The 17,476-nt window shown below is 43.5% G+C and overlaps 2 protein-coding genes across 2 annotated transcripts in view; one reads left to right on the forward strand and one right to left on the reverse strand.

The window, feature by feature from the left end:
* Positions 1 to 6,859, reverse strand: part of dock9b (dedicator of cytokinesis 9b) — a 57,496-nt gene extending 50,637 nt beyond the window's left edge. Inside the window, exon 1 of the mRNA XM_062414729.1 lies at positions 6,483 to 6,859. Coding sequence (XP_062270713.1) covers positions 6,483 to 6,596 — 114 coding nt within the window. The 5' untranslated portion in view covers positions 6,597 to 6,859. The remainder of the gene's footprint in view (positions 1 to 6,482) is intronic.
* Positions 6,860 to 8,683: 1,824 nt separating this feature from the next.
* LOC133976270 (bone morphogenetic protein receptor type-2-like) overlaps positions 8,684 to 17,476 on the forward strand; it is a 33,545-nt gene continuing 24,752 nt past the window's right edge. The window contains exon 1 of the mRNA XM_062414433.1: positions 8,684 to 9,616. Coding sequence (XP_062270417.1) covers positions 9,538 to 9,616 — 79 coding nt within the window. The 5' untranslated portion in view covers positions 8,684 to 9,537. The remainder of the gene's footprint in view (positions 9,617 to 17,476) is intronic.

Consider the following 17,476-nt stretch of genomic DNA (forward strand, 5'->3'; position numbering starts at 1 on the left):
TGGTTATGAGCTGTATTAAGAAGAGAAAATAAAGTTATATATAGAAGTAGGGACAATCTTTTTTTTTGCCAGTGACAGTGGAAAAATAGGATATAAATTGTGTCCATATTCTTCCAAAATCAGCAGATGATTTTTCGTGTTTTAAAGTGAAACATGCCATCTTTCCACCAACACCACATACACCACCACAGTAGCTGTAACTGGATCTGCCACAAGTGGGATCTAAAGCTGGATACATTTAGGATATTTTGGCTTTTGTTAAATGAACATGACGTACAAAATCTTTCGTTGCGTGAGAAGAAGTTCTTGGTCAAAGATTGCTTTTCCAGTCTCGTTCAAAAGTGAAAGGCAAAGATCGTGTTCCCGCTGTGCTTTTAGTATAATGTAGTGCAGGTTTTAACTGTGATCCGTCTCTTCATCTCAGCCAAACAGTGCCAATAATTCATCAGGGACCTAAATTCAGGCTTGACAATAAATGAGTGCTACTGAAGAATCTGGGTTACATTGATGTGATTTGGGGTATTGAGTGTCTCATTGAGAGGCCTGCAGGTAATCTGGCAGACTAGGACAGGATCCTTATGCACACTGATTAAAAGAAATAACTCTGTCCAAACACAAGGTTTTGGCTCTAACGAACTAACCAGTAATGAGAAATACTAGCACACTGCAGCAGCCTGTGTTTATACTTTCGTCCTTGCTTATCACGCTCTAGTTCTACCTATCTCCGCTCAACTTTTCAATGGAAGCGTTCCCAGGCTGCCAGAAGAGCTACAAATGTTTTCCATACTAAAGTATAATGGCTATTTTTACTCACGCGACCGAGAGCTGGATGTGCAATTGTGTCAACTGGGTCAGTAGAAATTTTATGGTCACTGCCCAATTTTTTGCAGACGAGGCTGGCTGCGCCGGTTGATTGAAATAGCGACCGTTTGGTTAATCGAGGTTATATATTAAACACGCTTATCCTTTACATGAGTGACTCTGCCAGTCAGTTAAAGGGACGCTCCACCAGTTTTACACAGAAGAGTCCCTTTACTCGGCATGGACGGTGAAAACTGGTGTATAATGTTTTACGAGGCTCTATAGCTGCTTTGTTAAAGAGAAAATAACCCTGGTGATGTCATCATGTTATCAGTTATCTCAGTTTGGGCTTGGACCTCAAATTTATAACAGAAATGTGAGGGATTGTGGGCATTTATAAAGCAAGGATGGTCTAACTGAACACGATGTTGGTTGCATTATGGGAAATGAAGTTTCCAGTGTTTATCTGCAGTATTAGGACTTAAAAGCCAGAATATCTTATCTTCTGCTGCTTCAATTTTGATCTCTATTTGACCCCCAACTTCATGTAAGTGCAATCATTAATCAGTGGACTACTCCTTTAAATGGATGGCTCTCATGCTGCTACACTCCACTACAACACTACAAAGCTTTAAAGCACTACAAGATCTTACACCATCTTACATCATCATAAATCATATGAATACATTAAGTTTATGAGTTATTAATGCTCTATTCTATAAATGGCATAGTCTTTGTAATGGGCTAACAGAAAGCTAATGCAAACACATTGTATGTGCCATCTTATTTCCTATGTTGGCACACTGCATTGTGCTCTTCACAGAGATTAATGGAAAAACATGAACACATAACACCAATTCTGTTTTCATTGCACTGGCTCCCTGTCTCCTTCAGGATTGACTACAAATCCCCCAACAGACATGCTCCTCCCTACCTACAGGAAGTGATCACACCACAGACCTCCACCTGCACCCTCAGATGTGCCAGCAGCTTTCTCCTCCAGGCCCCCAGCGGTAAGCTCCACACCATGGGGGGGTTGAGCCTTCTGCTCTGCTGCAGCACGCTACTGAAACAGCCGTCCTAACCACCTTTTTATTCCTTTTAACTCTTATTAATATTTCCTTTAATATTGTATGTTCTACGTTATTAATACTGTAGCACTTTGAGTTTCACTATGAATGAAAAATGCGCTACAAATGAAATGTATTATTTATTTATTATGATCACAAATGTGACTGAACGGACTGAACGATCATGATATAATTCCAGCGGAACCATATTTTGTGTTATTGTCTGATGTCCTTTTTTTAAAAAACTATTAATACAAAAAAAGCCCACAATCTGCTTAACTGGAGATGTAATCCTGCAGCGTGCTAAAGCGAAGGCAGATTCCTACGATAAACAACGAAGGAAACCTCCAAACACTTGAGATGTTGCAACAAGCTGAAACTTCTCTCTCTCACACACACACATACGCTTCTCTTGAATCAACACTGCGGGCCATGTAGCAGAAACAAAAACATGAGGCAGCCGTCCAATAAAAACGATGTGGCGCTCATACAAGAGTGGGTTTCAATTTGTGAGCCCGCGGGCCCTGAAGAACGATGATTGACGGAACGTGGCAACGTGTCAAACTCGTGTCATGGTGCAGGAATTTTGGCGTGTGCGTGTTGCCGAATCTTGCCGATGTTGCTGAATCATGCTGTTTTCCGTCAGTCTGAATGGAGAAATCCAGTTTGACACTCGCAGACAGACGAGACCTTTTATATATACAAACACACACGGGCTGGATTGACCGCCTACGCGAAAAGACAAGCGGGTGTTTACGCCGGCGCGAGGGTGGTAACGATAGAGAGCACGAGGTAGCCTAAATAAAGAAGACATGGAAACCACAAAGCCAGACGAGCCCTGGCCTCAGCTCTCAGCGGCGGCCTCTGTGGACTTAACCCCAAACCCAGCAGATGACCAAAACGGCCCGCTTCATCACAGCCCCTGTATCATGATGCAGATATAGGTCAGCAACGCTAAAGCATCTGCAAATCTGCAGATTATCTCTGCCAGGGTTTTTTTTTTTTTTTATGCTCTAATCAGACCAAATCCTCTGGAGTGGAGTTCACTCTTAAGTGGAGTTCCACAGTCTGAACCTCTGCTCGTAACTAACTATGAATGGGATGAGGTATTAAGGTATCAGGATGCACACATTATGGGATTAATGTTGCTTGCACTCTGAGGTTAGGACCGTCTGTTTCAGCAGGGACTGGTGCACAGGGGTTCGGAGAAAGAAAGAGATGGGAAAGATGCAACTTGGATGTATGCGTTTTCTATACAGTATTTGTGTGTATGTGTGTGCATGAAGGCATGAGCACAGGCAGAAAGGAGGCAGAAAGCAGTATAAAAAAAACCTCCAAGCAAGCATTTCCCCACAGTTGGAAGTGATTATTAAAACTGCAGGGGCTGTCTTTACTGCTCTACTGCTTGGCCTCCACTTTGTTTACTAAGGTATAGCTGAAAGCCGGCCACGCCTGCACTAACTATGTGTATGTGTATGTGTGTGTGTGTGTGTGTCCAAATCGGGCTGTGAGCCGGCCTCAGTCTTGAATCTTGAATCTGGATGGTTTTATCACATACTGCGTGTAGATATTCATAATTGATGGTCTCTCGGGTGCTTAGTGTGACAGCGAGTTATAGAAGAGAAAGAGGGCGAGTTTAAAAATAGCCAGGACACCTACCATCATCTCATCCATTATTAAATACGGCCCAGAGATCTGATCTGACATCCATTATGCCACTCCACACACTGTGGGCTAAGACACAACTAATAGGCTGCCGTGACATAATTGCCAAGAGTGGAAGATGAAGATTAAGACTGAATAATGCATTGTGCGTTTTAATGTGTATGAGGATGGTTGATATGCAATACCTACAATTTATCTACAGACTACTTCCTGCATCTTTTGACAAAACCAGTTCTATCAGATGAACGTCAGTCAGGCTGCTCGCCGCGAGACCGCACCGGCCGAGCGGCTTCTCGCTGGGTGAAACCGGAGTTGTTGAGGAAATTCTTTGAAGTCTGGCATCCTATATATAAATTAGCTTTTAACATACCAGCATGTCTGTTCAGTGCGGGGGGAAAAAACAGCTGCGGCATAAGTATACACAGTCAAAAATAGAGGTATACAGGAGTACTATGTTTTTTAACAGATGTACCGTAACAGGCGTGTAATGGGGCCCAGATGCACCACTTGTGATCCGCCATTAAAGTACAAAGTAGTTTCTGATAGCTTAAAGTAGCAATTTCTGCTAATTCGACCTGAACCAACTGTACTGCTTCCAAAGTCTGTCAAAGGGGAACTCCACCAATTTCACACAAGAGGGTCGGTTGGCTCGTCATGGGGAGCGATAACTCGGCTTTGTTAAGTCTGAGAACATAACCCCTGACGGACCCAAGCTAGGATAACTGATGTCATGGTGATGTCATCAGTTATCTTAGCTTGGGTTTGGAGATTATACATTGAAAAGATAAAAAGCTATGTTGGAGTTTGATATCAGCTATAGAGCGGGTTTAACTAAATGTGCTATTGGTAGCATTATGGGAAATGTAGTTTCACTCAAAATGTGACTTTTCTGGAAAACAAAATGACCAAAATGTGACCCTGGGAAACAGGTAGAAAGGGTCTGTTCAAAATGAACAAAATCCATATAGCAGCATCTCTAAAGCTCACTGATTAACTGGCCATTTGTTTAATCCGCACAGATGTGTAAATATGGTAATTTGTAGGACAATTAGCTGGAGACAGCTGGCGATGACTATATCACAACAGTGCCTCGTATTGATTGGTCGATATACACTTTCGTATCAACTCATTCTCCAAGAGTGGTAAGAGTGGGAGTTAACAGTAGCAAGAGGTCAGAAAATATAACATGGAAACTAATAAAAGCACATTCACCTGCTTTACATAATTACAATGATGACTACACAAATGGCAGCTTTAGTACATCAAACTGTACACTCGTCCTCCGCTGCTTTCTGCTTTACACTCTCACTGTGCTGTGACTGAGGCGATGATGCACGCTATGCGAGTGTAACATGATGACCCGAGCTCAGCCCCAATGTCACATCATCAGCACTGACAAGGTCTCATGAAGCCCCGTCATGTGACCGCGGACACATGGAAACGGTCTCATGTCACGGCATTAGAAAAATACAGCAGCTAGTCGAGTGTGACACTACTCCGTGTGTGAGAATACAAACGTGGCATTAAGTGCACTGCCTTCAGTGTGTTGGCTCTGTTCTGAACAGACTTTATTGGCATGCTGGGTTTGACCTAAAAAGCTTTGATGAGACAGAGACAAACAGACAGATGACGTATTGACAATTTAACTTGACAGTTACTACTTGTAGGCTTTTGGACTCCTTCATTACACTTTTATAACGCTGCACAATGGAATAATTTGAATATTTTATGCTTTATGTTTTTTGCACTGAGTAAAGAGAGACCCATTATTTTCACGTAGTGAGGAAGAATAAATGGGCTTACTTCAACTGACAAGGAGGAAGAAGAAAATATAGAAGAAAATTTTATCAATTTTTAAAACCTTTTCTTTAGCTATTTGAGGTCATGGGAGCAGATAAAAGCTCAACATGCATAAAGAAGTATGTATGTCTTGTATAAAAATAAACCATCCTGAGTATCTCTGTATGATCGAGAGGAAACTGTCTGTGTGACTTTTGATGACTTTATCAAGATTAGCAGGCGCACCGGGACCATGGAGAGAGAGAGAGAGAGAGCGGCTACAACTGACAGCAATTAGTTGCAGAAAAATGGCATATTGATCACCATTATGCAACAATACACAGGGGCGGGGTTAGTCAGGTCACTGCGGTGCACACGTCCCTAAAGACTAGAACACTGCAAGAGGTAAAGTGAACCACCTACAGCACAGTTTGTACACTTCATAAAACACAGTCTGCATGCCAGGTGTATTTAAATGCATTACCTGTCTTAACATGAGGGAACTTGTTAGGCCTATGCAATATCATCACCATCCTCATCAGAGACAATTTTGTAGCTGAGGGCATGTATCAGCCTATATGTTCTTTCACGTCCTGATATATAATAAAATATAATAATATTACCTTTGACATTACTCAGCTGTTTCTGCCTGACATATCTGGTTGCAAGGTGCACCTTCAGGGGTCAGGTGACAGGTTTGACTAAAGAGGTGTGCATGCAACTGTGTGTGTGTGTGTGTGTGTGTGTGTGTGTGTGTGTGTGTATGTGTGTGTGTGTGTGTGTGTGTGTGTGTGTGAGTCGCCTCCTTGTCCCTTGTGAGCTGGAAGGTGTATATTTCAGTTACCAGGCAACCCCTTTGAGAAAGTTGTAACAAAAGACACCCTGCAGGATCTGACAACAGGGGAAATGCACCAGCAAGTGACAACACTGCTATGAAAAAAAGGCTTTTCAAATAAATAAGTGATGGATGATGTAGCATGTGGTAGTTGGCCCAAGTTTGAACTAAAGCAGCTGCAGTATCATTGAGCATGGCACTGAACTTTGTACCCAATCTAGCTGATGCTGACCTATGACCTAATAGAAGAACTGATAAGCTCTATCATAATGGTGTTTGTGATATGCTTTATAGTACATGAATATGTGCGTTGTGTTGATCGTTTCTCTTACCACTAACACGGACGTCCTGACAGCCTCGGAGACGCTTTGCCTCAGCTCTGCGGCGGTGCCAGGTTTGTTGAGCCCCCGGGTGAACTTCCTCGCCTCAGGTAGAGCAGTTGCCATAGTGTAGCCCACCTTTCATCAGACAGCCAGGTTACTGAGGAGAGTAGACCTACGAGGGATGTCCCAAGCGGCGCTGCGAAGGCTGAAATCCTGCGCTCCTGGCTGTGCGGCGTGCGTAAATGCACACAGGCGCTGATTTATCCTGCCATTACCCTTCTGTTGAACTTTATATCAGCTTGATATTATCCACAGTCGACAGTGTAGTCCGAGATGGGATATCTAAGATGACTTCTCTCTACAGCAGCAGCAGGACAGCTATATCCACAGCCTGCCTCAGTGCGCTCCGTCCCGTCAGCGGAGGTCCCGTTGTGCCAACTGACACGCCCCCACCTTCCTCACCCTGAGACAGTGCTGTAAATTCATCCATCATATACATCTCCATATATAACTGCACATTTCTACAGTGTAGCTATAGGACACTCCACTGTAACTTTACACAGTCCAGATACCACATAATAAATACTATTTTTAACTCCTGGGTCTGTGATGTTTCCTTAATGGGTCATGTACTGTAAATTATATTTTAATCTCCGAGGTTTAAATAGAATTAACGGCCTGATTGTTCTATTACTACTCAGCACATAAAAATTGGAGCAGGCTGCTCAAAAGTATAACCCTGAGCAGCACTAAATACTATTTTGACGTTATACAATCGGAGACTGCTCAATGTTGTGCCGCAGGCTCAGGCTTACATTGCCACCTGGTGGAATAACTATGGTTTTAACACACAGTTTTGAAGACTAAACTCTGTATAAAGTTATTTGACCACACAGAGGCAGTCAAGTAACACTAATAGCTGAGTAACTGTTAATGTCCTTAGGCGTAAACGGGAAATATAATCAGATTTTTTAGTACTTAATTATCATTATATTTATTAGGTATTATCGTAACCCTATACATATTTTAAACACATTTGCATATTGATACAGAATTTCCCTCCACACTGCATTAAGGTTATTGGGCCTATTTTGTTTTATGTTGCGCTCTCAAACCGAACCAATTAACCAATCAAACCGAGACAATTAAGCAGCTTTGAACTATCCAATGAAAATGTATGGACCTATCCATCTTATTTTAAAACAATGTTTCCAAAACGTGTTGGCCCGTGATCCCTTTAAATAAAGCAGTCTACCTGCAACCCATCATATGTTGTATTGTTTAACAGTTAAGTTACCGATTATTGTGATTAATCTTATTAGTTAATTAGTAATTACACTTGTATTCATCCCCATTTTGGGAGCCACTGGTTCCCAACCTGGGATTCTCGACCCCGACTAGGGTTCGCCAAAGCTTCACGGGGGGTCGCAATGCCTTCTTGGTTTTAAGGGGTACCAGAAAACTACTTTAACTCAGCATTTCAATCATTTCTGTGAATAAAAATAACTAAATGCAGTTGATATTTTTAAAGTTTAAATGTTTTAAAAAATATATATATAAAGGAGGATAAGGGCGTGGTGAAGATATGGACTCAAGCTATATTCACTCTCCTGCATTAGAGAAGTATGCAGTCAAAACATCCAAAGAGCCAATAGAACAATGGAGAGAGAAAAAAACACTGAAAATGTTCTTAATAAGCAAATATGCATGTATGATAATTAAAACAAAGAACACAGAGAATGGAATGAAACATTGCTAAAAATATCAGGAAAACTCATCTGCAATATGTAATATTTACATATTCTGCTCAATATTCATCCAGGTCGCTTGTTCACACAAACCTCCTGCAGTTATTGTCTTCACTATCTGGGTTAATTACACAGTTGTTATGTGCTGTTATTGTTATGCATTGAATATATAATATGTATGAAATGTCACTTGGTCGGGGGTCGTGTGTTTACTCACTATAGAACATGGATTCCTTAAGGAAAAAGGTTGGGAACCTCTGTCACCTCCAGGGATTGCATCCATACTATGAATGCAGCATTTGTAGCCAGGGTGTTGTATCCAATGTCTGCGGCACGGCGGCGCTGCAGCACCCCTCTCCTGTCTGTGTGGGACTGTCCTCCACCCCCCCCCCCAACAGCTACCCACAGCAACCTGATACCAGAGACGAGCGGTCCAGACAAGCCTGCAAACGAGGCGTTCCCAGCCGCCCAGCCTGCCTGTCTGTCTGCCGAAAGGAGCTCCAAACGGTCAAACGCAGTCGACCGCCCCGGGGAGGATCACACCGAGAGATATCCATCGCTTCTCTTCCCCCTCCCGTCGTCTGCCAACTCGGGAGTAATATTCTCTGTCTGTCACAACCCAGAAAAGCTCCATGTACTCGTACTGTAGACTTGTGAATATTTTTTTTTCCCCCACAAGGAAGACGGTGAAATAAGACGGGACGCGGAGAACTAACTGCCGAGCTATTAGGCTAACGTCGGCTAGCAAACCACCCGAGCGAGCTAGGTTAATTGGCTAACGTTTATATGCTAAATTCCTGCCTGTTATGTCGAATGGGTGTATGCTTTTATTAAGTGCACACTTTAGCTTGGCCTGGATGTAGGAGAAAGAGTTGTGCGTCGGCTATTTTTTTTGCCATATTTCTCCTCTTTGCGCAAGTTTTCTAGTATCAGACAGTCGCCCCCAGGCAGCTAGCATGTTAGCTCGCAGATATGGACGTTGCTCGCTGTTTAGTTTTAGACGGCAGGTCAGCCAGACGAGTTAGCCGCTCGGTTTATCTGTCTCGGTTTATGCTGGACACGATAGCGGGACTAACTTAACTTTGATTGGATGTTAGTTATCACATTACAACAACCTAAACCCCAATCACAGAAGCGCTTCTTTTCCTCACTCGATGTGTTGTTCCATGCCTGAGAGAGCAGTTCAAGTGATTGAGCTGACGTGAGGAGGAAAAAAAAGGGGGTGAAAACAAAGTGCTAAAGAAGAGGACCAAGAAGTAAAAGTTAAGATTTTGGAGGAGCTCCAACTGCCCGGACCAAAGTCGGTGTCCACTGTCATGGCTGTGGGCCGAATCACGATGAAATCACTCGCTAAATTTGTGTTTTGCCTGACTATTCTCCTGACTTCTGTTGCTGGTAAGTGGCTTATTAGTGAATTGATTTTTTTAGGAGTGAGGAGGAGGAGGGGGGGAATGTGCATCGCATAAATATTTGATGCTTTCCTTTGGCTTGTACAGTCGGTATTCCTTCCACACATCTGCATTAAATGTTGTAAGCTACTTCAGCCTCTACATATATACTGTGATTTTTTTTTTTGCACTGGGACAGCTATACTGAGATTGTTTATTAAGATTTCTTTGACCTATTCTGTCATTTGAATAGACAGAGTGTAGCAGACAATAACAAACAAGCGCGTTCTGAACTGACCTTTTAAATATTGCACATCACCATATGTTCTCTATGTGTCTGCCTCTTATCTATCTCTTCCATCTTGTTGTCTGCCTGGCGCATTTCTGGAGTGATCTATGGAGCTCATCTCCATTGTAGTCAAGTAGCCTTCATAGATATCTCCTATAGAAGAGAGCAGCAAAAAAAAAGCACCTCTGTGTCCCTTTAATCATTCTGTGTACAAAGGCCTGGAAAAACACAGCCAAACATACCGCAGTCCTTGTCTGCCAAGTTGTGCCCCCTGTTCAAGACTTTGGGCTGAAGCCAGGCTTCTGTGAGACCTTGAGCGTGATAAGATAGTGGCTGGCTCGCATGGAGATGGAGGAACAGTGCATGCAAGAAGGGGGGGAAAGAAATGTGGAATGTGTGGGAAGACAAGGGTAAGGTATTTTGCAAGATGGGTGATTTAGGTGATAGAAGTTAAACACGGGGCTCAGTCTAAGGCGGCGTGCGTGGAAAATAGGCGGTCTTGTAGGCTGATTTGCCCATCCGGTGTTCTAGCCTGAGTATGTGGGTGTGAATGTGTGTATAAACAGTCTCTTAATAATGTATTATCATTTCTGTTAGTGTTTGAGTGTGTGTGTGTGTGTGTGTTATTGTCGAGGCTCCTTCATTCATAGACAGGGTGTTATCAGAAGCCGAGAATAATAACTGCTGTTGCAGAGGGAAATATGTGAGTGGAGCATAATTTGAATACCCAGTGTGTCTGTTCATTACTTAAGGCTGCTGGTACAGAGAGACTACAGTATGTCCCCATTTGCATTCACATTTGCATTTAACAGACAAGTGGTAGTCTGTATATTTCTTTAATTTCCCACTTCATTAAAGCGACGAGTAAGCACTGTAATTGCCAGTGTTGCGACGCCCCAACAATATTTCTGACATTATCTGATTACAACACCGTTTATTAACTAGTGGAGGGTAAAGCCTGCCACTTAAACGCTGGAGGAAGTAGATAGGTAAGGTATGGGAGAGGGGTGATTCAGCAGAGAGAGAGCAGGGCATGAAATATTCACTGGAGAGATGAATTGTCGGGATGTGACGTGGAATCGGTCGGGGAGGGGGTGATGCTGTGTGGAAGAAGAAGAAAAAAGCTGAGTGCAATTTTCACCCTGAATCATACAAATTCAGCAAAATGTGAACGTTCAATTAATCATTTGTGCTGCCTTACTACACAGAGCGCACTTGCCCATCATCGAGAAATACTAGCATGATCGGCTCACCTTTTATGAGACGTGACATGCAAATGAGTATTCCCTGAGTGCACTTTAACTGCTACACTGACTGGCAGAGGATTGACACATTCACTCAATAATCAGCACAAGGACGATTAATGGATACTTATATGAATTGCGTGCCATGTAAACAGTCAATAAATCCAAATCCGTTGCTCTGTGAGAAATTAATTAGGGCAGCAGTCAGACTTTGTTGACATAATGACTTTAAAGAGACAGGAGACAAATAGCTCTATGTGTGTTGCTTATTGGTTCATGAATGCAAAGCTCAGATATCCCAGAGGCCATTTCTTAGAATGTAAGGATGATGATGATGATGAGAGGAAGCAGGGATATGTTAGTCATCTCCCTGACCCGACACCTTTCCCTCCGCTCCCGGTTCCGTCAACATTACTCCCTCCCGTCTTCCCTCTTTTCACTAACACGCCTTAATACCTTCGCTAATTTCTCTTTCAAATTATCACTTGTTTTCCTCCAACTGCCATAACCTGTCTGCAGCAGAGCTTGTGTCGTCCTTCCACTCCCTGTCCCCTGTGACTAATCAGTGTGTGGGTGTGTGCCTGCTGCTTAAAAAATCTGGAGTAGAATCGCTTCCAAACACGGCACAAGCCTGCAGACGCTACCTGCGGTGTGACCACAGGTGTTCCTAAGTAGGGACGGTAGGTTGAGGCTTTTCTTTACCCTACTTTTTCCTTAAGTGTACTCCTAACTTGTAGCACATTCACACCCACAATGTGTGCCACAACCCACATTCAGGCTCTGTTTTAACCGCTGTCCCAGGTAAGCCTTAGGTTTGGGGGTGCAAAGAGGATTAGAGTAGAAGTATTATACCTTAGCATAAAAAGGCCTGCTCATTTGCTCCGCTTGTCCAAATCCTGAAGCTGTGTCTCGTGGGCCCCATACAGCGACGTTGACAGGCGCACTGTTCCCCCAAACCAAGCCGTCTCCCTCCAGCCCCCTCCGGGCCACGGGGGACTCTTGGAGCTGTCGGCTCGGCGGTCACATCAGCGGCTCAATAGAAAGTGAAGTTATTGGCTCCAGATTACAGACTCGCGTTGTACCGGCCCCCGGGTGTTTGTTTGCAACCCGGGGCCGGCCCAGACCGGAGAGCACAGAATTGGGTGAGCCAGGTACAGACCGCTGGCAGCCCCGGCTTCTAATCTGTTGGTTTACTGGCATGGTTGGTTGGAGAAGACTGAGACCAGGATGAATCAGACGTACTTATATGCCAAGTATAATGAATGCTGGGGAATTTGCCCTGGTGACAATGCAGCAGAGACATTTTAAAAACAAGGACAGGAACATATGTAACAGCAGCAGCAGTGCAAGATACTGTATATCCTTGATGATATTTTAGCATTAGCTTAAAGTACATTCATATTTCTATTATAATTCAGGCAAAAATATATGTCCGATATAAAAGGCATAATAAGAGAGGATGCCACTTTTATACCTCAGTGGTGAAAATGTGTGTGATTTAGTGTGTCAATTAGTGGCACTGATTTTGCCCAAAGCCCAGGGGTTCAGACTACCATGGTGCATCACCTACGGCCCTAATGCTACATGCTTTTAAGTGTGCATTATGGTTCTTTTGAGGGTGTACATTAAGCGTCCCTCTGGAGGATGAACTCAGGGACAGTAAATGGCTAAAGTAGCTTGTAAAATACTAAAAAGCAGCCAGCGTACAGAAGCAAAAAAATATAGAGGTAATATGATGATGCATGCTTACTTTAAGCACACAATTTGGCATCACTGTTTTTTCTACTGAAGCAATGCAATTTAGACAGCAAAATAAGAGAAGTCATGGCTGAGGCCGAAGGATATAAAAGCACTGCGCCCACTGTGATTCCATAATATTTTGCACTCAGTCCACATCATTATTTCGTGAGAAGAGATGACACGGACTGCAGCTAGAAACAGACCAATGAACGCCGGACTGGAGGGGGAGGAGGAGGCCATTTGGTCTCTAATACAGCTAGCCTTGTACTCTATTAGATGAAAAAAAAATCAATGACTTTCTGTCTTTAATACCTTGGTTTTTTTAGTTTAGCAGAGGTAAAGAAACAAAGTGCGATACAATAGAACAGTGTTCGGGCCGACCTTCTGCTTTGGCAAAAAGGAGAAATTAGTGGATGTTTTAGAAAACAAAAGGTGCAGCCTTGAGATGGTAACTCAGAGTGACAGCCTATGATTAACAGGAAGCGTTCTCCTTGACCAGCAGAGACAATAAGTCTAGAGTGCGCAAAAATGTTGCCCAAAGTATGGATGAGTTTTATGAGGGTTTTCTTTGTATTTATACATCAAACTGTTTAAAAAGAAGTGTACTTGTTAGCAACTGCAAGGTTTTAAGGTCAGATTGATGCCACTCGAGAATAATGCTGATAATGTATCCTCAGTTTTCTGTCTTCATATACTTCTAGCCACTTGAGCTTCCAGTAGATGCTACAGTGTAAGATGGAGCTCGTGGATGCTAGTATTACAAGTAAAGAACAAGTTTCAGACCAGTTGTGTGCTGACAGCAATCGTCTGAGAGACGAATGAAATGGATTTTTGGAGGGGTTAAAAGCTTTTTACTTAAAGAGATGGACTTAGTTTGTCATTTAAATTTCTTGTCACCACCGGGACATCACAACACTAGTTAGCGCTCACAGAAAAGAATGTAAACCCCCATCATACCAGACAACCGCAGGCCTCCAGTTGGTGGATGAGCAGGGAGAAATCAGCCTGTCAAGCTAGTATGTAGCCTACTGAGCCTTTAATGGCTGTTCATTCATTCAACAAGGAAATCACGTTGCTATAAACAAAGGCTAAAAACTCAGACGGAGACGGCACCAAACTTTTGCTTGTTCATAAATAATCTGAGATTAACACCCCCCCCCACCCCCACCCACCCCCCACCCCCCTACCACCACCCCTCTGAGTGTGATAGCAAACCCCACTTCAGTCAACCCTGTCATCTGTGTTTCCATCACATATTTGGGAAAGTTAAGGTATAAAGGGGAGGATTTTTGGTATAAATGCATCGTGGTCAATAATGGAGGCCTCGGAGTTTGGAGGGTAGTGTAAGCCCCAGGATTAGCATAACTGTACCAGACCCAGACAGACACAGACTGAGTGGTGGTGGTGTAGAGTGGGGTGGTTGTAGGGGGGGGGGCTCCAGTCCCAGGGCAACAGATGGGAGAGATTAAAGCCCACTCACCCCACCCTCACATCTTTAAACTCAACTGGGAGGATGAGGAGGGGGGAGACTTGGAAAAATTGGGGGTGTCAGCAAATACCCGCGAATCCCATCCCGTCCTACCTCAGCAACAAGCGTGCACCCAAACAGCGGCAGCAGGTACGATTAGAGCTCACACACTCTTCTCACGGCCGTCTCGCTGGCATGCTGCAGCTTGAGCTTTTGTGATGATGAAAACACCACGCGCACCCACATACACACACGGGCACGCACACACACACACACACACACACACACACACACACACAAGCAGCGACAAATAGTGCCCGTTTTGCATTTTTAACATTTCTGTCTGTGGACGCACAGTGGCATATGATTGGCTGGTTGCGCTCCCTCTCTGTCTGCAGCACACAGAGGCAAAAGTAAACAACACCAAAGACAGACGGGGACCTGCCAGTGTGTGTGTGTGTGTGTGTGCTCAGTGTTAAAGTGATTCTTACACACTTTTTTCTTTTTCTTTTTTGATAGGCCCCAGAGTCAGCACTGTACAAAAGGCTTTAAATGTGAAGTAGAGAGCACTTATGTATACCTCACTGGCTGAAGACAGTGTCTGCAGAAGATATGCTGCATGCACGGGTGCATCAGGCACATTTTTGCCTGTAGTCAAAAGGGCTTCGCTTCTTCTTTTTTCTCTCTTTCTCTCTCCCTCTCTCTCTCCCAAACCCACCCCGTGTTTCTGTCTCTAATCTTGGATGTGAAGTCGGAAACAGTTGAGGAGAGAAACACATCAGTGCACTCGGTGACTTTTAATCAAGTCTCTAGACTACAGTGTCTTACATCTCTCCTATGGGCCTTGGCAAGTAGGAAGGAGAGAGCCAGATTAGATCGCTGTTGTTTTTTAGCAGCGAGGCTGAGGGGAAGGGGGTAGTCTGAGAGGGTGGGAGGGTGCACCGAAGGCCAATTGGGGGAGGAGGGTTAGAGTGTGTGGGGAGGGAGGGGAGAGATTAGCAAATAACTGGGCCATGGGTAAACACTCAGCAGTGCCCGCTATCATCCAATGAGCAGGCTCAGAGCAGAAAACTACTCTGAAGCCTTTTGATATGACTACCCTCTCTCTCTCTCTCTCCCTCTTTCTCTCTCTCTCTCTCTCTTTCTCCCCCCCCCCCTCTCTCTCTGATCTGCCTCGCTCCACTGGCCTTGCCTGCATACTCTGACCCACAATCCAATACTGCAGTGGAAGCCAAGATCACACAGCAAGCTCCACAGAGCAGAACCAGGGACAGAGCCTGCCACGGCCAATCAGAGATGAACACAGAGATTGGCATCCAACCAGGAACGCTCCTAAGAAAGACAGAATTCAGTAAAAGAGCCAACCGCGGCCGAGCAGAGCCACAGACACACCAATGAAAACCGAGTACGGGAGCGCTCCCATGGCTCTGACTGCAAATGAGCAAAGCCTGGATGTTAGTGTTTGAGTTTGAGCTCCATCCCATGCTAAACTGTCTTCCCCTCATCTTAATGTCAGGTCTCAAATAGTGGCCGGAGCGAGGGCTGGGCGATTTCACTGAAAATCAGCATCACGATTAATCGTCACATTCACCTCGGTAACGAAAAATCAAACATCTTGTCAAATAAACCTGTGCGCCAGTGTCTCACATTGGAGTTCTGTTATTTGTACTGAAAAACATGCAGAAAACCCAGAGTTATATTTATCTACCATAATGAGTAGTTATTGCTTGTGTAACACCGCTGTGTCTGAAACAACCTGCTGCAGCCTCCTGAATTCAGTCAGGAAGCACAGAGGAGACTGTTGTACAGCTCCAGGTAGGGTGACTACACGAGAGTGGGTGAAATTTGGGACAGGGGAGTCGGGTGGGCGTGGTCTCCAGTACATTACATTCAGTTTCAAGGACCAGGAAAACATTTGAAAATCCTAAACAGTATATTTTTTTTGTCCATGAAGTCAGCTGTCTGTCATTGGGGAAAGAAATATAAATAAATCAATATCTGCTACATAAAATGAATGTTATTTTATTCATGTCATCAGTGCCATGCCGGTCACTTCTGTCTATGTGACCTGCATGTCAGATCACTACTTCTCCCTGTCCTCATGACTGCAACTGATTTTAAAATAGAATAAATTCACAACATGATTACAAGTAATAGATGTTTCAAATTGACTTCCTGTCTCTTGAGCAGCAATAGTCATGTTTACCACTATATAAGCTCAGTAATACTTCACTGGAAACAGAACCAGTATTCAGATGAGTCACAGTGTTTATACCCGCTATACATTTTAAAGCAGTCATGTTCAAACAACTGAACCAATGACTCAAACAGGTGGCTTAATTTATAAATGGGAAAAGGATGAGAACGTGTAAACATCAGACTCTTATCATCATTTGTTATTAATGTTTTAAAGGTCAGTTTGTACAGATGGATAAAATAGAGAGATTGATTGGTTCTTAGGATGATATGACATGCAGACACATGAACAGTTACACACAGGTGACAGGTCTGCTACAGTCATTTTAGCAGCTGAGATTATCATTAAGCTGTGTTTGTGTGTGTATATATCTGTGTATATATTTTTAAAAAATCACAACCTCCTCCTACAGTGGCGGCTGCACTCTGTCATCTGTTTTGAAACAGGTGGAATGACATAAACAACCTGTTATTTATGATAACCTGGTCTGGGTGATATGACCAAAATCGTATATCTGGATATAAGTAGTTTTATATCTCGATAAAGCACATTTTAATTCAATGGATAAATATTTGGTCTGACTCCTCAGCCTCAGCTGCGGTGAACTACAGAGAGCAGAGCAGAGAGCAGCGTGACTATAAATGACTATAAAAAGCAGCAGAGACTCTCACACCGAGCTGAAATGAAATGAGTGCACATAAATTTGGTAAATAACATAAATAAAGACAACCTCTGCTGCATTTTGCTTTCATTTATGGTCTCTCCTCTTCACCGCTCCAAAAATACACAGTACCTTCAGTGCAGCATTTTTCTATATTATTATGTCACCAAGTCAGGTTTCCTCAGTGTTTTAAAATAAATCCAATCTCAAGGCATAAAGACAGCTCTCATTGCGCTGCTGTATTTTTTGACTTTTATTTTATTTAGCT

Source organism: Scomber scombrus, chromosome 24 (genome assembly GCF_963691925.1).
Source record: "Scomber scombrus chromosome 24, fScoSco1.1, whole genome shotgun sequence".
Classification (NCBI taxonomy): Eukaryota; Metazoa; Chordata; class Actinopteri; order Scombriformes; family Scombridae; genus Scomber; species Scomber scombrus.